The sequence below is a fragment of the Anastrepha obliqua genome, chromosome 2 (genome assembly GCF_027943255.1).
Source record: "Anastrepha obliqua isolate idAnaObli1 chromosome 2, idAnaObli1_1.0, whole genome shotgun sequence".
Taxonomy (NCBI): domain Eukaryota; kingdom Metazoa; phylum Arthropoda; class Insecta; order Diptera; family Tephritidae; genus Anastrepha; species Anastrepha obliqua.
In genome coordinates, this window is record NC_072893.1 from 27645807 (window position 1) to 27668508 (window position 22702).

At 35.2% G+C, this 22702-nt stretch overlaps 4 protein-coding genes across 5 annotated transcripts; 3 read left to right on the forward strand and 1 right to left on the reverse strand.

Annotated features, from left to right (window-relative positions):
- Window positions 1-1217: 1217 nt before the first annotated feature.
- LOC129238539 (protein screw) lies at window positions 1218-13178 on the forward strand. Of its 2 annotated transcripts, none has more exons than XM_054873595.1 (4): window positions 1218-1415; window positions 11588-11778; window positions 11881-12074; window positions 12161-13178. In XM_054873595.1, exons 2-4 carry the CDS (start codon window positions 11624-11626, stop codon window positions 13084-13086), a joined length of 1275 nt encoding a protein of 424 aa, XP_054729570.1. In that variant the 5' UTR covers window positions 1218-1415; window positions 11588-11623; the 3' UTR covers window positions 13087-13178. The 2 variants fall into 2 exon arrangements, with proteins under 2 accessions (XP_054729570.1, XP_054729571.1); XM_054873596.1 differs by having other exon boundaries at window positions 11607-11778.
- On the forward strand, window positions 6824-7608 carry LOC129238541 (uncharacterized). Its single transcript, XM_054873598.1, has 2 exons — window positions 6824-7103; window positions 7160-7608. Exons 1-2 carry the CDS (start codon window positions 6992-6994, stop codon window positions 7606-7608), a joined length of 561 nt encoding a protein of 186 aa, XP_054729573.1. The 5' UTR covers window positions 6824-6991.
- LOC129238540 (cell cycle checkpoint protein RAD1) lies at window positions 7619-8654 on the forward strand. Its single transcript, XM_054873597.1, has 2 exons — window positions 7619-7768; window positions 7858-8654. Exons 1-2 carry the CDS (start codon window positions 7619-7621, stop codon window positions 8572-8574), a joined length of 867 nt encoding a protein of 288 aa, XP_054729572.1. The 3' UTR covers window positions 8575-8654.
- A 4955-nt stretch (window positions 13179-18133) lies between the features above and the next one.
- LOC129239439 (calpain-C) lies at window positions 18134-20996 on the reverse strand. The gene is made up of 2 exons (XM_054874919.1): window positions 19815-20996; window positions 18134-19690 (listed from the first exon to the last, which is right to left on the reverse strand). Exons 1-2 carry the CDS (start codon window positions 20537-20539, stop codon window positions 18376-18378), a joined length of 2040 nt encoding a protein of 679 aa, XP_054730894.1. The 5' UTR covers window positions 20540-20996; the 3' UTR covers window positions 18134-18375.
- Window positions 20997-22702: the final 1706 nt, after the last annotated feature.

The following is a 22702-nucleotide window of genomic DNA, read 5'->3' on the forward strand; positions in this document are numbered from 1 at the left end:
TAGAGAAAAACTTTAAAATTTTGGTGTCAATCGGTTCAGCGGTTCTTGAGTTATATATATATATATAGATAAAAAAAAAAATAAAAAAAATTTGTTTTCTTACCAACACTAATAAAGTAGTCATTAAGTTCATCAAGATCAATCTCACATTCGGGACTTATAATTATAAACTATAAATAATGTATAGTGCAATACAAACCATAAAGCGCAAAGTTACAAAATGTTTACACAGTATTAAGGTACTTGACCACCTTGGAAAGCTAAAAAGTACAACATATTCAATAATATTTTTTTCATGTTCTGTATAATATATTAAAATAAATTTTTTTTTACATTTTTATTTAGAGCTTATATAATACAAAAAAAAAATTGATTTATTAAAATTTCTTTTTTCAACATATATCCAGGAGGCGCCAAAGTCGAGGCCTGAAGAAAATCATGTCTTGCGGCGGACAGTTAATCTTAGAAATGGTAATTCTAAAACAAAAGAGAGAAACAAAATTTTCAAAAGGAAGGTTCCTTGCGTGAGAATTTACCACAAACTGACAAAAAAAAAAAAAAATAATAAAAAAATGGCGGATGTTTGAAAAAAAGTTAAGAAAACACCCCTGTTTTTCACAATGTTATGCTTAAAAAGCAATACTTTATTAACTTTTTTTTTGCAAAATGTGGTAAATTGGCATACAAAACATCTTAACAAATATATTAAAACAAGACCAAAATCATTAAAATCGGCTAAGCAGTTTCGGAGATAAAGTGTCCGCCATTCGAAAAAAAGTAATTTCTGGAAAAACGCGTTTAAAGTTAAAACTTGCTATTTTCTTTCCGCTGAGTCAGCAAGTAATGAGTGCAGGATGCGCCTGCACATTTTCACTGATTTCACTTTGTTAGAATTCGAATTTAAAAAAACAGTTTCAGGTGATGATTTTTAAAAGTATAAGGATTGAAAAAATGTAAAAAAAAAAAATTTAATTTTTTGAAACTTATAAGGTGGTCAAGTACCTTAAGTTCTAATATTCCCAGCCGCTTTGATTAAGCAACCTTTTTTAGTATTACCCAAATTTTTCCCTTTTGGCTGACTGGGTTGTTTTTGGTTCCGTTGTATTCTTTGCTCAATCTCATTCGTTTGTCAAATAGTCCCGCTCATTTTTTTGTACGGTATTACAAACTCTTTGAACATTTTTAATAATATTATTTGAATAAAATATAAAGTGTCATTTACTAAAAAAAAGTTTCAATTAAATATTGCATCAGTAAAGAGTGTTTTCATATAGTGAATATTGTGTGCTTTCAGTGTTTTGTATTAAAGTCAAATAAAAGTGTGAAATAGCGCATTTTTTGAATAAGCATTTTTGGCGTTGTATAATCATATCAATTTTTAATGACAATTCAGAAGAAATACTAGAAATCAAAAGGTTGATATATTAACTGCAACTGTGTGTAACTCTTTCTAACAAAAAAGAAAACACGAAAAATATGTAGAAACTTATTTTCTTTAATATCAGCCACCATTCATATTTTAGGTTAGCGATTACCCAGCAACTTTTCTTCGAATAAAGTTTACGAAAAATTAGCGGATAGATATTCGCTAACCAGACATTTAGAAATCATTTTTTTAAACATCTACATACAAATTATGTTTTTTTTTTAACCGCTTAATCAAATATTTTCAAGCTATTTTAATTCATTATCTAAAATATCTTCTACTTCTAAGGCGAATTCATACAAGGTGATGTTGCAGAGCAGTAGGTTTGTTCATTATTCCTTTCGTTTTGGAGACTTGAATGTAAAAGTGTTCTGCTTTATTAACATTTTAGGCAATACTGCTCTTTCCGTGGCGCCGCAATTTAATGGCGGATTCTTATAGAACTCGACAAAAGAAAACGAAATGAAAGAGGAAAATTTTTTGATATCTCACTTAGTTTTCAAGTAATTTAATGTTAAAGTTCTCTAATTTAGCGAAAAGTTGGTGTTGCCATACACCTGGAATAAAAACGAAGTTCGTATGCAGAGATGTTCAGTAGAAGGTTCATTCCACAGTATTTTTGGGTCGGCCGCGCTTCAAAAAAATAACTCTCATCAGTCCAACTCCGGCTACGCAATCCACAGTATTTTTGCGTAGAACTTCTTTCCGTGTTAAAACCATTGAACCCAAAATTAAAACATCATATGCGTGTATGTAGTAAGGAGGCACAATAACCCCCATCCCCAACATTAACACTAAACTTAAATACTTAATTTTTGTTCATATTTTTGTTTCATTTGCAGGCATCCGGCAACACCATACTGTTGTCATTCCAATCTTCTTCTTATTCGCGTTTAAAATTGGAAAGTGACTGTATGGACAAATGCATTTGCTTTTGATTTTAATAAAAATAATTCGAATATAAGGATAAAAATAAGTAAAAACACGCGTGTGAGTGTATATTTCGTGAATTTCAGTGAAGTGTTAAAAAATATATAGTGTAATGTGGCAAATTATAGTGAAGTTCCAAAGGGCTTTTTGAGACCTTTTTTATTCAATATCTCGAAAACTAAGCAAGATATCAAAAAATTTTACTCCTTCATTTCGTTTTCTTTTGTCGAGTTCTATAAGAATCCGTCATCAGATTGCGGCGCCACGGAAACAATAGAATCCCCAATATTTTAGGTAATCCTGTATTCCTCGAACTAAATGTAGTAAATCTGTTAAAATTAAAAGTTCGCTCAGCGCGGGAGACAAGCATTAAAAAGCACCATGTAGTGAATGCAGGAGGTTGCGCTTTTCGAAAACCGTTACTTTATTCTTGGCGAATTTAACAATTGAGACACGCCAGTACAGAAAATAAACCAAACTTTGTGTGCAAATGTATGCATATACATATATATGTGTGCATGATTTATTCTATATTTTTGGATTTCATCTCACTTTAGCTTATTTTCCCCTTTCGTGGTGTTTATTTTATTATTTTTTCTGTACTGACGTCACGGGACTTGGGATTTTTCGTCGTTTATTTCTAATACTCAAATTTTTATAGGGAAAAAACCAAAATTCAATAGATGCATACGGCTACGGTTGTGCGGTTGACGGGGTGGTGCGACACCTATAATCGTTTACAGTGATGCCCGTATGTTTGATCAGAACAGTTGATTGCTATGCTTATGGCTATGGCTACAGACGGCACCACTAACTGCAGCTTTAGGACGGCTGTAATCGATTATAAATATATGTGATTTATCGTTGCATTCAAACTATAAGCTTTGTTTCTTTACTGCTAATTACCACTTGTTTATAACTCCCAACATTCTGGAAATAATAGTTTAGCAATTATTCTTATTTAGAATACCTTCTGCGAGATCACTACTGCTTACCACATATTTTTTTCTAGACTTCATTTGCATTCGTAAAATATGCATTGACGCACGTATTTTCACTCCTTTCATATTTGAAATATTTCAATGAAAATTAAAAGCGAATGCACATTTGACATTTTAATTAAGCGGGTGGTTTTTCTGAAACGCGGCCGAAGGACACCGAATCGAAAATGAGGTTTGCGCAGATAATCAAAACACAAACAAATCTGCGGCGCTTTTTTATGTATGTATATGTACATATATATTTGGCGCGTACACCCCTTCTGGGTGTTTGGTCGAGCTCCTCCCCGTATTTGTGGCGTGCGTCTTGATGTTGTTCCACAAATGGAGGGACCTACAGTTTCAAGCCGATTCCGAACGTCAGATATTTTTTATGAGGAGCTTTTTCATGGCAGAAATACAATCGGAGGTTTGCCATTGCCTGCCGCGGGGCGACCGCTATTAAAAAAATCTGTTCTTAATTTTATGGTATTTCACCGAGATTCGAACCTATGTTCTCTCAGAATTTCGGATGATAGCCAGGCACCAACCCATTCGGCTACGGCGGCTGCCTGTTATGTATGTATGTACATATATAAAACAATATTTAATAGTGAATGTAGAATGTTTTATGCAGTGACTTTTATTTAAAATTTTCCCCTGATTCGCTTTCTTTATTTATAAACAAATATTGTATATAAAACAATATTTTAATACATTCGACATTTTTAAATATATAATATATATTGGACGTTTCCATTCTACAGTTTTCCCTGCAAAAATACTGTATTTTTTTACTTTCTGTATTACCTTATGGGGAAAAATTGGGTGGAATCTTCATACATCGCTCTTTTCAAATATCTGGCAGTACTAATTTTAGCTAAATTGCACCACTTTAACAACAAACCACTTCACAAATATAGATCACCGCAGGCTACGGTTTCAAGTTTTAGGATGAGAATACGCCGCTTAAGCGCTTTGAGCGCGTTTAAAGTGCAATGATTATTTTTAAAAGCAAAATTTCTAACCGTTTTGCACTTCATTTAGAAAGTGCATTGCTCCACATAAAAAATTAACAGATTAAAAAGAGAAAAGTGTTGTTGTGAGAATAACACTAAAAAAATACCAGATGTAAATTGTCACATCAATAATAAACGCGATTGGCAAAATTCAAAATATGACTTGAAGTCTGGGCGAGGTGGCTTTGATATGTCAGTGCAAGATAATTCAGCTCTTCGTCTGCAATAGGTGGTGGTTGGACTCCGATTACGGCATTCACAGGACGGGAGTTCAAGAAGGTGGTAACGGTCTCCCGGTGAATGTCGTTTATTGACTGTCTAAATACTGTCCGGTCCAGTAGGTTACGGTCAGTTTTGTCCTGGATTTCGTCAGCGTAGTCTAGGAGGTGTCTCCTGACGTGCCTGGGAGGCGGCTCGGGCTCAAGCAGGTGTCTGCAGGAATGAGACCTGCGGTAAGATCCAAGCAGGAACTGCTTGCTGAGCAATTTGTTGTGCTCCACAACTGGGAGCATTTGTGCCTCGTTATGAAGGTGTTGGATGGGTGACATCAGGAGGCACCCGGTCGCTGTCCGAATGGCGGTATTTTGACAAGTCTCTAGCTTTGTCCACTGTGAATAACTAGTTCCAGGCGACCAGACAGGCGCAGCATAGTTAAGAACCGGCCGGCCAATTGCCTTAACCCTTTCGGTCCGAACGGGACTTATATGTCCCGGCAATGTTTGTAGATACCTACAATTTTGATGGGACAAAAGACTTTTATTTCACCCATTGCAACTATTAAATATATAAAATAATTTGTATTTCCGTTAGCGGCTTTCCGTACCGAAAGGGTTAAATGTCGAAAGCAACAGTTCTTTGTCTTTGCCCCAAGTGCTGACGGCCAGCGATTTGAGGACCTTGTTGCGATTTTGGGCTTTTGTGGCAATTGCGGTTGTATGCGCAGAGAAGGAGAGCAAGCTCTGAAAGGTTACTCCGAAAAATTTTGGGATTATTTACTGTCGGGATTGGTGTATCATCGACTTTTGCCTTAAGGGACAGCTTGACCTCCTTTGTCCAGGTGGTAAAGAGGGTCGCCGTGGACTTGGTGGGGGAAAGTTGGAGATTCCTCGCAGTGCAAAAGCAAGAAAGGTCGGTGAGGTAATTGTTCACTTTGGAACACAGGACATCGATGTCATTGCCCGACGCCATTATCGTGCAGTCGTTAGCGTATGAGATCAGGGAAACTCCCGCTGGTGGTTGGGGGAGCTTCGAGATGTAGAAATTGAACAGCAAGGGAGAACGGACACCACCCTGCGGTACGCTTTGCTTAATCTTTCTCTGCTTTCAAGTTTGATCTCGAAATATCACTGACGAATGCCGACCGCTCAGATAGTTCGCGGACCACCTCTTCAGCCCTGGCGGGAGTGTCGACTGATAAATGTCATCTAGTAGCGTGGAATGGCTGACTGTATCGAAAGCCTTTTTCAAGTCCAACGCTACTAGGACAGTCCTCTCGCAGGGGCGAAACCCATATCAGCTCATCTTTTGGTCTTCCTCCTTGCTGACTTATGTTTTTTTTTGTTTACAATGTCATTGAAATTTTAGCAATTAAATTATCGAAACGCGAAAACAAAAGATCGGGTATTTTTTTAGCTGCATGGGAACTATCGATTTGTTATTGTTGTTGTTGCAGCATAAATATTCCCCGGGGAAAGGTGCTGAAGCACAGTCCTTGGCCGGTTATAAATCCGGGTAGGTTACGAGAACCGATTGTCGGGGGAACAGGAACTATCGATATCGTTAACTATGGTTTGACAGCTGAGAGTGTCAAACTGTATTAACATTTCTGGTCAGTAAGGTTTGGCAAGCCATCATGAATTGCTTAACGCCAGAACACCGCTTCGAAACTGGAAATTTAGTTTGAACAAAAAAAAGTCTGTTTGCGATGTTCATAGAGCACTGGCGGCATCATCGGCCCTTAAAGAAATAAGGAAGAAGATGCCGTTACGGTGAATGGGGGCTATCAAGCTATGCTGCCTGAATTCTTATTTCCAAAAATTTAGCAGCTAAAAAGCGACGACATTTGGTTCCAACAAGGCGACGAAAATTGCCATACAAGCGCTTAGCAATCGATTTATTGCAATATTCAAGCCACCATTGAGATTTATTGGAAAAAGTAATTCAAAATTGTATTAATCGAATGGACAATGAAACACGCAGCCGGAGCGGACATATGCCGGAAATCCTAAATGAATACAGAAAATAAATGCCATGAAACCATCTACCAGATTATAAAACAAAAGCATTCCAACAATATTTTTTTTTTGATTTTTTATCATTATTTTAACTACTCAAGTTTTTAAAAAAGCACCCATTACATGTAAATTTTGTTTCGCCTCAGAAAGAGATTCGACAAATCGGAAAACATCGATAAAAAACAGCGACTTGCCATTTGCTGCGAAAAATTCACCGATTGTGATTTTTGCTCATCTCTACTAGTTTTTATCATCAATTTTTTGTAGGGGTGCTTTGCCGCCCTTTATATTTTAAAAACATTAAATCAAGTAATTTTTGGATAAATGCTTTAATTTTTAATAAAACGTATTGGTTTACTTAACTGCAATTGAAGTAAAAGACAAGAAAGTGTAAGTCAATGCCAAATGCAATTGGAAGCGAATGATTTACGCACAGCGAAACGGATTCTGGTCAAGTTGGTCGAGGAAGCATTGCTTGAGTACGAACAAAATTTAGCTGAGCTGGATGAACCTTCAAGTAGGTTTCGTTTCGGATTAGCAAATATTGTTTTGATTTCAATACGTTTGCTTTAGATGCGGATGGGCACTTAAACCACCTAATTCTGCAACTGAAGGCACTTCTGGGCGAAGTCCTTGTTGAAGCGTTAAGCATTTTGGATGAACAAAGTATACAGTTATATACCTATGACAGCAGTGAGATTGCAGAAATACAAATAAAACGACAACAACACACAAACACATTTTGGTTATTCCCACGCGTTAACTATTGCACATGTGACCAATTCAAGGAGGGTGTATTGGGAGTAGCAGACCAACTGCAAACAGTCAGCTCAACTCCTTCAAGTGAGAAGTTGAAAAACAGGTATACGTGCGCACACGTTTTGGCGCTACGTCTGGCACAAGTGTTGCGCCCAGCTCCGATAACTTTCAAAGTGGAAGCAGTGACAAAGCAGCAATTCAAGAATTTGCAAGATCGGATGTATTGCAGTTATTCGGACATATTTAAGGAAGGCTTGGGTTAACAATCAACGAATGCAACATTCAAAAACTCTTTATGAGAAAGGGATCTTAAAAAATATAAGAATGTTAACACAACGGCAATACTCGAATTTTAAATTCGTGGCCCGTTTGGATCAAATAAAAACATTTTACACGGGCATAAAAGCATTGAGTTTTGAAAACGTAAGTAGACACGAAAATTCAGCATGACTAGCAAACTTAACGTATGTACATATACACATACATATGTATGTACTATATTCTTGCAACAGAATGGCAAATTCCAAATAAGTGAGGATGGCCTACGTGTCACCGTGGAAGAGGGCCAAAGTGTACAGGCGAATCTCTATATGACTGCTTCATGTTTTGCTGAGTTTCACGTAGTAGATATGGTAACCTTTGGCATAAACATGAGCATCATCTCCGAGTGTTTAGGTCTTTTCGCCGGCATGCCATGCAGCTTGAAAATGTTCTATAAAGGTCACGGTGCACCACTTGTACTTGTTCTACGACCCAACGATGAGGCTGACATTTCGGCTGAGTGCTCCATTAAAACTACCAACGTTGAAGATGTAATCGATTACAATCTTGACGAGGATAGTCCAAGCTTAAATGTGGTCTTTGTAAGAGGACCTGCATTGGCGCATCTCTTTCAAGAGCTAAACAAGGCAGCGGATGAGTTGAGAATAATTTTATCACCACGACAGCCGCATTTTAAAATCGAAACTTTGGGTGTAATGAAAACCGAGACTTTTGTTGAGGTAGCCAAAACTAGTGATATGATGATGTTGTTCAATTGTCGTGAGACTACATCGGCATGCTACCGTAATAGTGAGATGCGTCTGACACACAAAGCCTTGGCGGCCGCCACCAAAGTGGCGATAAAAACCGATTTGAGTGGTTTACTGGAGATGCATTTTATGATGCAGTCCGAGGAGCAGACAGAAGTTTATGTACAGTTTTATATAATGCCGCTGGCGGATATTTAAGATGTATTGTTGCCGTTTTTTTTTGTGAGTTACTGAAAAAAATCATTTGCATTACGCGGAATTATATTTCTCATCAACTATTCAGAATATTTTTTTTTTGTTAATTTTCTTCATTTTCTTGAATATTCAGAATATTTTTTTTTGTTAATTTATATTAAGTCAATTTTCTTCATTTTCTTGAATATTCAGAATATTTTTTTTTTTTTTGTTAATTTATATTAAGTCAATTTTCTTCATTTTCTTCAATATTCAGAATATTTTTTTTTGGTTAATTTTCTTCATTTTCTTGAATATTCAGAATATTTTTTTTTTGTTAATTTTCTTCATTTTCTTGAATATTCAGAATATTTTTTTTTTGTTAATTTATATTAAGTCAATTTTCTTCATTTTCTTGAATATTCAGAATATTTTTTTTTTTGTTAATTTATATTAAGTCAATTTTCTTCATTTTCTTGAATATTCAGAATATTTTTTTTTTTGTTAATTTATATTAAGTCAATTTTCTTCATTTTCTTGAATATTCAGAATATTTTTTTTGTTTGTTAATTTATATTAAGTCAATTTTCTTCATTTTCTTGAATATTCAGAATATTTTTTTTTTTTTGGTTAATTTATATTAAGTCAATTTTCTTCATTTTCTTGAATATTCAGAATTTTTTTTTTGTTAATTTATATTATGTAAATTTTCTTCATTTTCTTGAATATTCAGAATATTTTTTTTTTTGTTAATTTATATTAAGTCAATTTTCTTCATTTTCTTGAATATTCAGAATATTTTTTTTGTGTTAATTTATATTAAGTCAATTTTCTTCATTTTCTTGAATATTCAGAATATATTTTTTTTGGTTAATTTATATTAAGTCAATTTTCTTCATTTTCTTGAATATTCAGAATATTTTTTTTTTGGTTAATTTATATTAAGTCAATTTTCTTCATTTTCTTGAATATTCAGAATATTTTTTTTTTTTGGTTAATTTATATTAAGTCAATTTTCTTCATTTTCTTGAATATTCAGAATATTTTTTTTGTGTTAATTTATATTAAGTCAATTTTCTTCATTTTCTTGAATATTCAGAATATTTTTTTTTTGGTTAATTTATATTAAGTCAATTTTCTTCATTTTCTTGAATATTCGGAATATTTTTTTTTGTTAATTTATATTAAGTCAATTTTCTTCATTTTCTTGAATATTCAGAATATTTTTTTTTGTTAATTTTCTTCATTTTCTTGAATATTCAGAATATTTTTTTTTGTTAATTTATATTAAGTCAATTTTCTTCATTTTCTTGAATATTCAGAATATTTTTTTTTGTTAATTGATATTAAATCAATTTTCTTCATTTTCTTGAATATTCAGAATATTTTTTTTTTTGTTAATTTATATTAAGTCAATTTTCTTCATTTTCTTGAATATTCAGAATATTTTTTTTTTTGTTATTTTATATTGAGTCAATTTTGTTCATTTTCTTGAATATTCAGAATATTTTTTTTTTTTGTTAATTTTCTTCATTTTCTTGAATATTCAGAATATTTTTTTTGGTTAATTTATATTAAGTCAATTTTCTTTTAATTTTCTTCATTTTCTTGAATATTCAGAATATTTTTTTTTGTTAATTTATATTAAGTAAATTTTCTTCATTTTCTTGAATATTCAGAATATTTTTTTTTTTGGTTAATTTATATTAAGTCAATTTTCTTCATTTTCTTGAATATTCAGAATATTTTTTTTTTTTGGTTAATTTATATTAAGTCAATTTTCTTCATTTTCTTGAATATTCAGAATATTTTTTTTGGTTAATTTATATTAAGTCAATTTTCTTCATTTTCTTGAATATTCAGAATATTTTTTTTTTTGGTTAATTTATATTAAGTCAATTTTCTTCATTTTCTTGAATATTCAGAATATTTTTTTTTGGTTAATTTATATTAAGTCAATTTTCTTCATTTTCTTGAATATTCGGAATATTTTTTTTGTGTTAATTTATATTAAGTCAATTTTCTTTATTTTCTTGAATATTCAGAATATTTTTTTTTTTGGTTAATTTATATTAAGTAAATTTTCTTCATTTTCTTGAATATTCAGAATATTTTTTTTTTGGTTAATTTATATTAAGTCAATTTTCTTCATTTTCTTGAATATTCAGAATATTTTTTTTGTGTTAATTTATATTAAGTCAATTTTCTTCATTTTCTTGAATATTCAGAATATTTTTTTTTTGTTAATTTTCTTCATTTTCTTGAATATTCAGAATATTTTTTTTTGTTAATTTATATTAAGTCAATTTTCTTCATTTTCGTGAATATTCAGAATATTTTTTTTTGTTAATTGATATTAAATCAATTTTCTTCATTTTCTTGAATATTCAGAATATTTTTTTTTGTTAATTTATATTAAGTCTATTTTGTTCATTTTCTTGAATATTCAGAATATTTTTTTTTGTTAATTTATATTAAGTCTATTTTGTTCATTTTCTTGAATATTCAGAATATTTTTTTTTTTGTTAATTTATATTAAGTCTATTTTCTTCATTTTCTTGAATATTCAGAATATTTTTTTTTGTTAATTTATATTAAGTTAATTTTCTTCATTTACTTGTTCAAGGACGTACGTCTAGCACTAGAGTTCGTCTGTATGGAATTGTAAAAATAAAGAAATATAAGTTAGCTCGAAACTCCCTGCTATTCTAAGGCCAAACGAGTTTTCTTTCATTATTTTTAAGCGGTATTAATATCCATTTTAGTTTTAAGGGATAATCATTTCCTTGAATTTTGGTTTCGTTTTAAGTAGCACAGGTGTGTATGTACCTTCATTTGCTAGACTCGGCCGTTTTTCTTCCCTTAATGCTAATCGCTATTGTTCAGTTGTTAAGCTAGAACTCCACATCAAGCATTCCAGTCCCTATGCACTTGAGCGTTTTCAGCTGACAAATCCTATACCTGAATAAAATGCTGAACGCTTGGTGTGGAGTTCTAGTTTTATTACCTGCGTTTACATTGCAAACACAACACGCAGCAAGTTCATTTGCCCTCAGAGTGTTGAAGCGGTAACATGGCGCACCAAATATTTGCGATTTGTGCAAGTCTCTTGCTTGTATGCTGTCTAGCGTTTGCCCAGGAATATGTACCGGATGAGATGATTGAATTGGTGGATATAACGGGCTGGGGGCGGAACAGCGAACAAATCAGAATAGAGCCATGGTTGAGGTGAGTTTTTAGTATGCAACTTTGTAAAGCAAATTTTCGCAATTGTGGTTTCATATATTAAAAAAAATTGTTTCACGTGTTTTTTTAATTTCTCAACAACAGTAATTCGGCTACAAAATTCTTGATTGAAGTTTACAAGGAATTAAGTGAGGATGACGAGGAAGCTTTGCCAGAATACTTCAGTTATCTACACAAGACGCGTTATAAACGTTCGCTGCCCGATGAGACCTTGATTACCTCTTTTGATCGCAGGGAGATAGAGTTGTGCAACAACATAATCACATTCGCTAGCAGACGTAAGTTGGTTTTTGCAGATATTCCCCTTCTAAATTTCATAGATTTCTCTTTATTTAGAATTTAATGATTCCATTTTTTCTTGCAGCCCCACGGTTCAATACAAATTCCGCACTCTCCGGCGATATGTTCCTCAACTTCAATTTGAATGATATTCCCGACGACTTGGAGTTAACTCGTGGCGTCTTACGCATCTACCAAAATCCACAGCTGGGTGTATACGGCAGTGGTGTGGCGGCAGAAAAACAAACCTTTAAAGTCTCCTTATACCAGCCATCTGGAGATTATATGCTATATATTTCATCGACAAATACCACTACCGACTTCAGAGGTTGGCTGGAATTGAATGCAACCAGTCTACTTAATAACTGGATACGTTTTCGTACTTTCCAACAAACGCTTTTTGGCAATCAATTACTTGTTGGTGTTGCCTTGCATAAGCCACACGCGGAAACAGGAAATATGCAAGTACAACAAATAGCGGCAGCTGATATTGGTTTAGTACCGGCTCACGTGCAGCGCGAGATGCTTGGTGTGCAGCCCTTTCTTATCGGTTACTTTAATGGTCCCGATTTGCTGACAAAAGTGCAAGCGAATACAGATCATACACGTCGGGAGCGTCAAAGTGATTTTCTGCGACATCAACGGCCACTATTCGGGGAGCATACAACATTCGAGCAGGCGGCAAAAGGGGAGGCAAAACCATGCGAACGTTACAGTTTTACGCTGGATTTCTCGTTTTTGGGTATAGAAAACTCGGTGATTGCACCAAAGACTTTCGCAACCTACTTCTGTTACGGTGAATGCAATTTCCCTTTGGGCACGCCTATGAGTAATGCTACCAATCACGCCATTGTGCAGACCTTGATGCATCTCTCGCGGCCAAGTCTACCGAAGCCAGCTTGCGTGCCAACCAAATTGAGTCCAATTTCCATTCTACATTCTATCAATGAGGACAACGCCAATTTGATACGATTCTCGCAAATAGTGGCCAAGGAATGCGGCTGTCGTTGAGGGCGTACAGGACGTGTAGATTAGATAAATTATAATGTTGTTCAAATAATTAAAAATAAAGTTTACAATTAGAGCATGCAAATACATACATACATACATACATACATATATATATATTTAATATTTGTATATTTGTTACAACGAACATAATGAGATTTTGCCTTGCTTACATACATACATACATACACACATATGTATGTGCTAAGTGTTGCACTTAAGTATGTGTGGGCGTGCATACATAAAAAATGAGTTAACAACAATTTAATTTGTAAATTTTTTTTTGTCTGGGCTAAAGAAATATTGATGAACTGCTCAAGCCGTCAATTTGAAAAAGCGTTATTTTTACATGGGGCCACTGCAACGAATTGCGTCTTGGATTTTGTAGTAGAAAGTAATAGGTCTGTTCATGTGCAAATTATTCGGTAACTTGAGAGTCACTTAATTTCCGCGAATTCGCTCTCAAAGAGAAGAATGTCGAAAAAGTACATGAACGCAAAACCACTAACAATTTGCAAGGCCGAGTACATTGTTGGCATGAAAAATTACAAGAATTCAAAATTTTTTCACATGAGCTACCTTGTATTAATAAAAAACAATAAACCAAATAAAAAAATATTAAGCAAATACAAAAAAAAAAAACAGAAGAATAAATAAAGCAAATAACAAATTAAAAAAATCAAAAAATAAAGCAAATAACAAAAAAAAAAAAAAAAATTAATGCAAAATAAAACAATCAAATAAAAAAATTAAAGCAAAATAAAAAAATTAAGCAAATACAAAAAAAAATTAAGCAAATGCAAAAACAAAAAATAAAGAAAATACAAAACAAAAACACAAAATTAAGCAAATAACAAAAAAAAAGTAAAATAAAAAAAGCAAAAAAAAAAAGAATAAAGCAAAAACAAAGAAAAAACAAAAGGCAATAAAAAAAATAAATAAAGCAAAATAAAATAGCAAATAAAAAAAAGCAAATAAAAAATTAAGCAAATAAAAACAAAACAAATAAAGCAAATACAAAAAAAAAAATTAAGCAAATACAACAAACAAAAAAACAAATTAACGAGCTTCGAGTCCGATGATTTCATTTTGTCCACTATATAATATATATACATACAGCTATGGTCAGACATTTAGCGCACTTTATATTATACTGATAAATAATGCAGTTACTTCTAAGAGAGTGCAAATTTTCCTAATTTTGTTTTCAGCATGATAAGAGTTATTTATGGGTCTCTTCAAATGCCCAAAAAATAACCGTTATAATTCTTTCGTATTTGTTATTGCTTATTTTTTCTTGAGTTCTGTCTCAATTACGTTGGACAATTATTGAGCGCACTTACACGTGTTTTTCTCTTACATGCGATCGGTTCGGCAATTAACTATTTTTTGTGGTGAATATTTAATTAATAACGACTATTATTTAAATTTTTGCTAAAATGGCTAGAGGAAAGTGTTGTTCAGTTGAACAAAGAAAAATAATATGGAACCTTTACCAAATGGGGACCAATCAAGTGAAGATTTCCAAAATAGTGCATTGTTCAAGAAAAATGGTATACAATGCCATCAGAGATGTCAAGTTGGATGCTAATTTATTAAAACAAAAAAAAATTCGTAAAGCTCCGCCACGTAAAACTTCCCTCCGTGAGGATCAAATAATTGTAAGGAAAAGTCGATCGGATCCTTTTATGTCTTCACGAACGATAGCGGCTGAAGTAAGGGCAGGATTAGGCTTAGTTGTGTCCAGTAAGCTCGTGCGAAGGCGTCTAAATGCAAATAAAATATTTGGTCGCATAAGCAGAAAAAAACCGCTCCTATCAAAAAAGAATATTAAAGCGCGTTTATCATTCGCGCGTAGGCACCTCTTCGAAAAGACAGAGTTTTGGAAACGAGTACTTTTTACGGATGAAACTAAAATAAACCCCATCGGTCCTGATGGAAAAACGTACGTACATCGTGAAAAAAATCAGGAAACCAATCCACGGTACACAAAAAAGACGGTGAAGCATGGCGGTGGGAATTTAAAAGTTTGGGGGTCTTTTTCGTGGCGCGGGGTTGGGCCGCTGGTCAAGATAGAAGGAAATATGGATAAGCATATGTATCTGAATATACTTAGAAATAAAATGGAGCCATATTCTTTCGAGTTTATGCCAGTAAATTGGATATTTATGCACGACAAAGATCCCAAACATACTGCGGAAGTGGTCAAAAACTGGCTTTCGCAAGAAAATATTACCCAGTTCGATTGGCCAGCACAAAGTCCGGATTTAAATCCAATCGAAAACTTGTGGAATGATGTGAAGACGATGGTTGGACAAAAAAAATTTAAAAATATCGATGAACTTTGGGAAGGTGTACAGGAAGCATGAAACTATATTCCTTTAGACAGGTGCCAAAAGTTAATAGAGAGTTTACCACGCAGGTGTGAAGCAGTTATACAGAATAACGGCTATTCTACCAAATATTGATATGGTAAATAATAATAGTCAACAATATTTTCTCAATTCTTACAAATATTTCATATTTCTTACAGAAATCAAAACTGCGCTAAGTCTTTGTCTAAATCCTACTATGACCAAATAAGAATTACTTCTATTTTATCATATTTTTACTAGGGAAAACTGTCTACTTTAAGTTATTTTGTCTTATAATAAAGTTTTAAATATATTTAGTTAAAAAACTGGATTTGATTTGGTTTCATATGATTTAATCGAGCATTATATTGAACTCTTTTTAAGTGCGCTAAACGTTTGACCATAGCTGTATATATATATAATTGGCGCGTACACCCTTTTTGGGTGTTTGGTCGAGCTCCTCCTCCTATTTGTGGTGTACGTCTTGATGTTGTTTCACAAATGGAGGGACCTACAGTTTCAAGCCGACTCCGAACGGCAGATATTTTTTTATGAGGAGCTTTTTCATGGCAGAAATACACTCGGAGGTTTGCCATTGCCTGCCGCGAGGGGACCGCTATTAGAAAAATGTTTTTCTTAATTTTGGTGTTTCTCCGAGATTCGAACCAACGTTCTATCTGTGAATCCCGAATGGTAATCACGCATCAACCCATTCGGCTACGGCGGCCACCACTATAATTTGTTCCATTTCATCATCGCTGTCAGATAAGAGCATTCCATTAGCAATTGCATTGTTCTGGCAATTACAAATACAGTGCACTCGCGGTAACTCGAATAGCCGCTAACTCGAACACATTTTTTTCCCTATTGACTACTTTGTAACTCGAACAATATTAAAGCGCTATAACTCGAACAATAAAACAAATTTATTTGTACACACATTCTTTTCAAACATGTACATTTTGTACATACATACATATGTAATAGTATATGTATACTAGTGTATTGTCCATATGAATATTTCGACGTTAATATCCCGTTAGTTTTATGGGAACAACATCTTGCATTGACCAAATTGCTTTAAATTTGTCATTTGTAGTGTAACAGTGCACGTGAGTAATGGATCGTAAAAGGTTGAAGTGTTTAACATTAAAAGAGAGGGCTGAAGTCCTTAACAAAATTAAACGTGGACGTAGTGTTACTTCTCTAGCGAAGGAATATGGGGTAGCCAAGTCCACCATAAGTCTTATAAAAAAGAAAGATAAGGCAATTTTAAAAGCAGTAAACAACACGTTTTTGGGTCCTGGGAAGAGGAGAACTTTAAAAGCTTCTGAGTTTCCTAAAATGGAAGCCGCTTTATACAAATGGTTTCTGTCCCAAAGAAAAAAAAATTACCCAATAAGTGGACTCATCTTGAAAGAAAAAGCGAAAGCTTTTCATACCCAGTTGTGTGGGGAAAATTCTACATTTTTTGCCAGTGACGGGTGGCTTCAAAACTTTAAGAAACGTTATGGAGTACGCTTGTTAAAAATTTCTGGAGAAAAACTGTCATCACAGCCAGAGCTGGTAGACCCTTTCAAAATGGCTTTACAAGAAAAAATAAAGGAAATGGAGATATGTGCCGACCAAATCTACAACGCCGACGAGTCCGGATTGTACTGGAAACTACTTCCTGAGAAAACTTATGTTTCGTTGTCGGAAAAACAAGCACCGGGAAGAAAGTCTGAAAAGCAGCGTTTTACATTTATGGCATGCACTAACGCACAACCATAAGCTTAAACTTCTCGTTATTGGCAAAGCAAGAAATCCTCGTGTTTTCAAAAATTTTAACTGTCCGGTGGAGTACAAAAATTCCAAATCAGCCTGGATGACTTCGGCGATTTTCAAAGACTGGTTTCATAATTCGTTCGTGCCGCAGGTAAAATCCAGATTCATTAAAACAATTTTTTGAACCAAGTTAAATGACTCTAATATTTAGGTAAGAAAATATTTGAAAGAGGGGGGACTACCTGAGAAGGCTCTTCTTCTAATTGATAATGCCCCATCACATCCCAACGAAATCGAATTAAAGTCCGAGGATGGTTTAATTTTAACTATGTTTATGCCGCCGAATGTGACACCATTGATCCAGCCAATGGACCAAAATGTAATTCGTATAACGAAACTATACTACAGAAATTTTCTACTGGCTTCCATTTTCAACAATCGATCGAAAAATCGATATCGATGACTGTTTTTTTTAACATAGCACACTCAATTGATAAGTCGAACAAATTCGATAAATCGAACAGCGCCTGTTTTAATTAGTTCGAGTTATCGCGAGTGCACTGTATCTTCATATTTTCCTTGCTTCCGTCTACGCATGCATTGATATATTTAATTTTGCGAAATTAGTTAATAACCAAGAAGTACAAGCATAAAACATAAAAAATACCTTCAATTACATTCTCCATTTTAATAAGAATTTTTTTTTTTAATTTGGAACTTTGACTCAATTTGCAAATTTTAATTCGCGTTTATTTTTTTACTTTCCGAACAGCTGTTTTTCTCACTTGCATATTCTTACAAGTTAAAACTTGCAACTTCCCCTCAAAATGAAATGCCATTTTACTCTCTCACTTTCCCCTATTTTGCAAGTTTTTGGGTACATGAACACCAAAACGTTATAATTTGTAATAATTTTACAAACTATTTGCTTCATGAACAGACCTATTGTTTTTTAAGCTTCAACGCCCGCGCTTCATCATCTTCCAAATGTTGATTTGGTTTCGAATTTTAAAAGTAAATACATTAAACAGTAACTATAATTTTGTTGACCTAAGGTACGTAAGAATTGCACTTAAAAATTGAACTATGCTCAAAAAGTGGTTGGGGAATTCTGCATAGAAGTTATTTAAATATAAAATAATAACGTCGAATTTTACTTTTCACTTATCGGTTAGCAACGCAGCACACACTTGATCCAATCCGACATTTCAATTTCGATTACATTGTCCTGATTGTGATCCTTGCGTTGAAAGTAGTCGAATGCGGCAGTCAGATGCAGCACCGCTGACGCAAAATCACTCAGCCGCAAGGTGCCATCCTTGCGTATGTAGCGTTGCATTAGACAATTCATTATCTCCGTGCTCAACTGGAACCCCACATCGTAGAGCGCGTCACGCAAGCGCTCGGCACGCAGAACGCCCGCCTTTTCTTTTGTGTAGATTTTAAATACGCCTTGCCATGATTTCAAATTCACCATAAACGTTTTGAATTGCAGGAAGTTAATACGGCCGGTGCCAGTTTTGTCTTGTAGTGCGATCACCTGGCGGCATATATCGATGTTGGCACAACCTTTGATGTAATCGTTGGGCAAACATGCCTCCAGCAGTTCGTGCAGCTCAAAACAGTTAATTGTTTTATTCTCATCTGCCAATTGCATAAACACCGGCTCATATTGGCATACACTTTTGTTCTTAGTGGTTTCAACTTCAGTTTTTAGTGCTGGGAAAGGGTCCAGTAGCATCATAGTTTGTGTTTCGAGCAGCGATAGACGCAAGGCTGCAGTACCCAGAAAACGCACAGTAAAGCTAGTCTCTTCGCCCGGCTCGTATGTGGTTGGCATGAGCACATATTGACCAACTTCCAGCTGACAGCGATAGCTGACATGCCGTGTATTGCCGTAATCGGAATTGAGGAAGCTCACCTGCGTTTTGAAGAATTCCTTTGGCAGGCATTCGCTGAACTTTCCCTTTCCGCCATTCGCTAAGCCACTTAGTTTGTACATTGAGAAGCCTATAACCTTGGGCTCTACGGCTGTGTGTTGATTTAATGCCACCACAACTTCTTGCTTCTCTTGTATGTTCAACAGCAGCTGTGGATTTATGTGAAAAGATTCGTGATTTCGGCAGCCACCAGCTGTGACGCCACGCTTCCATTGGCCTTGGAACATTTTCATTTGCCAACGCTTTGGTCGATCTTGTAATGTCAGCTCATCTTTGGCTGTATCAGCGTCCAAATAGATGCATTCGAGGCTGGTGAACGTTTGTGTGAATTCAAGGAAGGACATCCAGAACTCGCCGACGTCCAATTGACCAAATAAGCGGTCTCGTTCTTGCACCGAAACGCGTTCCCAAGACGCTGACAAAGCTGACCAGTCGCCTTCAAATACGGCATTGTTATCAAAAACATTACACGACAATGGATCTTTTAAACGCACTAGCTGCACTGCGTCACCCAACAGCGTTTCCACTTTGTCCAGCGAAGAAAGTCTGCACGCAAATCAAAGCGATATAATAAGTAAATGAAGAATTTAAAATAGTTTATTGCGACTAGCTGTGCGCTTGGCTGTGATACCAAGGCAATACTAGTCCACCTACGCACTTATGCACTCACCTGTAGTTGACATTGAACGCGACACCATTCGCCAGCCGTTCAGGCACGTTTTTGTGTTGGCCACTAGCCGCACCAACAGCTGCTACAATGCAAGTAACTATGCAGGTGGTATCCAGATGTGATTTCAATTGTTGCGGCCGCAGCAGATCTGTAGCACTAGTGCCTGTTTTCAACGGTATACACTCGACCACACCGCCAAGGAGATCACTGAGCCCATCCGAACGCGTGCCATACTTCAGTGCTTCGTACGAGCCGTGCAACTTCGCTATCGCCTTCTCCAGCAGTGACGCCCAATAGCAATGCGAAGTTTGTGGCTGTAGAAACGCTAAGCGGCCATTGATGGTGGGCAGGCGATCGTCAACGAGCACCTCCACCCACTCACCACACCACCACAAACGAAAACGAAATACACCGTGCGCTTTGTCAAGACTTTGATCTGCGGGCACAACGCGATAGAACAGATTGCGCAGCGAATGCAGCACTCCCAGGCACGATACCAGCCAACGGTCGCCCATTTTGCCAGGAATTACGTCGAAATTTTCAGCTTCATTCACAAAACACGCCTGTTGTGCTTCAGCGATGTCGGCTATGCGGCGCCACTGGAATGTGAACGGTGGCGTTTGATAGTAGAAAACCGATGATTGCACGGCTGCGAAGTCCGGATCCTCCCACAGAACTTTGCGTGCCACACAATCAGCTTTGATGCGCTCATATCGTGAGGTCATTTCGTCGAATTACAGTTCCACAATCACCTGTTGCCTTCATGCAATAAACAAACTGTTTGATTCTTTGTGGCTGTTGTCGTACCACCACCGCCACTTGTCGTGCCGTATTCGGTGCTCCTACGTTATAAAATTGGAGCTTGTGCAACAACAAACACATTTAACGCACACAACCAATTGTTCAACGAAAAGTAGTGATTTGCTTGGTGCCCTCAGCTACATACATACACTTTGTATAGATGTTTTATGGGCTATCTGCTACGAAATTGGTAAGAACTCTAATATTCTTGACGCGTACGTTTTGTTTTTGGACTTCTTTTCCGTTGACCTTGTTTGATTAAATTCCACAATCAAGTCGACTGTGCACACACGGCGGATTCACAACAAAGTGAAAGTTAAGACAAAAAATTAACGCAGAAACATGGAAGTGGAAAAGAAAACAAACTGGTGTAAAAGAACGAGCAAAAAGTACGCCTGCGCAACTGGATACAATGAAAACCGCAAATCAGTAGAGATGGGTGCGATAAAAGTGAATAATCGATCGTTTGGACATCGAGAAAAGTCATCGTGAATCGTTTAATGGTAGAAAAACGTTTCCAAATTGTGGAAAGTTACTTTGAAAAAAAAAAAAAAAAAAAAATACCAGTCTAACGGTTAGACGCGATAGAAGTGAAACCTTCCGTAAAACAAACTGAGAGAGAATAAGACGAAAGCAGCATTAGGAGCGGGATAATTATAGGTTCATTATAATATTGCTATAAAGTTCATATTTTATTTTCTTCATTTTATTATTATTCATCCTCAATGTTTTCAATTTCAACATATGATACGAGTGGCTTATGATAGCTAAAATATGATACAAATGCTTTGGTTTCGATGTTGTCAACATGTCTTTGGTTGTTTTTGATCGTGTTGTCGATTCAGTGCGATTGTTACACATTTTTAAATTGAATGTTGTATTGAGAAAGTCAATTAAAGGAACCGCTGTGTCCAATGCAAAATTTACGTTAAAATCGCCACTTAAAATCATTGGAACTTTATTGTAATCTTTTCTAAGTATCCGCGATACTTCTGGTGTATACTTTATTAAATTTTCGTGAATGAATCCCGTGATGCTATTTATTGATTTTTTTTTCTGTCGATACTCACGACACTTTTCTGTATTATTTTTCGGCATAATTGCGGTAAATATTTAAAAATGAAAATATTTACGAATATAAAAATACACACGCGGTTGCTATTATGAGCGTCCCCAGCAAAACCTGCGTGACCGAAACTCTAACACAATTACATTTTTTTGAATGTTACAAACACATATGCACGCAGGTTTTGCTGGGGCGTGACCGAAACTCTAACACAATTACACATATGCACTCGTATTTGTCGACTTTTTTTTTTTGGTTCTCCGTCACCTTTGGCAAATGTGTAAACAGTAAGCAAACTTTATTCATATATTTTTCCTCATTTTTGCATCAGTAAAATTAAACAAACGCCGTAGCCGAATGGGCTGGTGCGTGACTACTATTCAGAATTCACAGAGAGAACGTCAGTTCGAATCTCGGTGAAAACACCAAAATTAAGGAAAACTATTTTTCTAATAGCGCTCACCCCTCAACAGGCAATGGCAAAACACCGAGTGTATTTCTGCCATGAGAAAAAGCTCCTCATAAACATATCATAAAATAAAATAAAATAACTGTATAAAAAAATTTTTTTCTTGTGATTCGAACCAAGAATTTTGGATCGGAAGCTCACATTGCTAGCTGCTCGGCTATCGCGCCATGCTGTCGGCGCTGGCCTAAAAGTTATTTAGTTCGTCGCTACGTTTATATCAACATATAATATAACGCTTCGTAGCCAAGAGTGTCGCTTTTTTCGTTTCACTTTTTCTCAAATCACTCCCAACGATTCTAAAGAAGTTTTCACTTCAAAAAAAAATCTGCTCGCGAAGTTCGTAGAGAACTTGGTCCATTTTATGTGCGGTTTATATGTTGCAGGTATGATCGGTCCTTATAGGTATATATAAGTTAGAAGGCCGAAAAAGCGAATTTTCCAGAATTTTTTTTGCGAAAACTTTTAAATTTATTGATCTAAAAATTGCATCTTTTAACTGTATTTTAAGATTTAGTGTCAGTAGCGACAGTCGGTTCTACGTTACCGGAACGA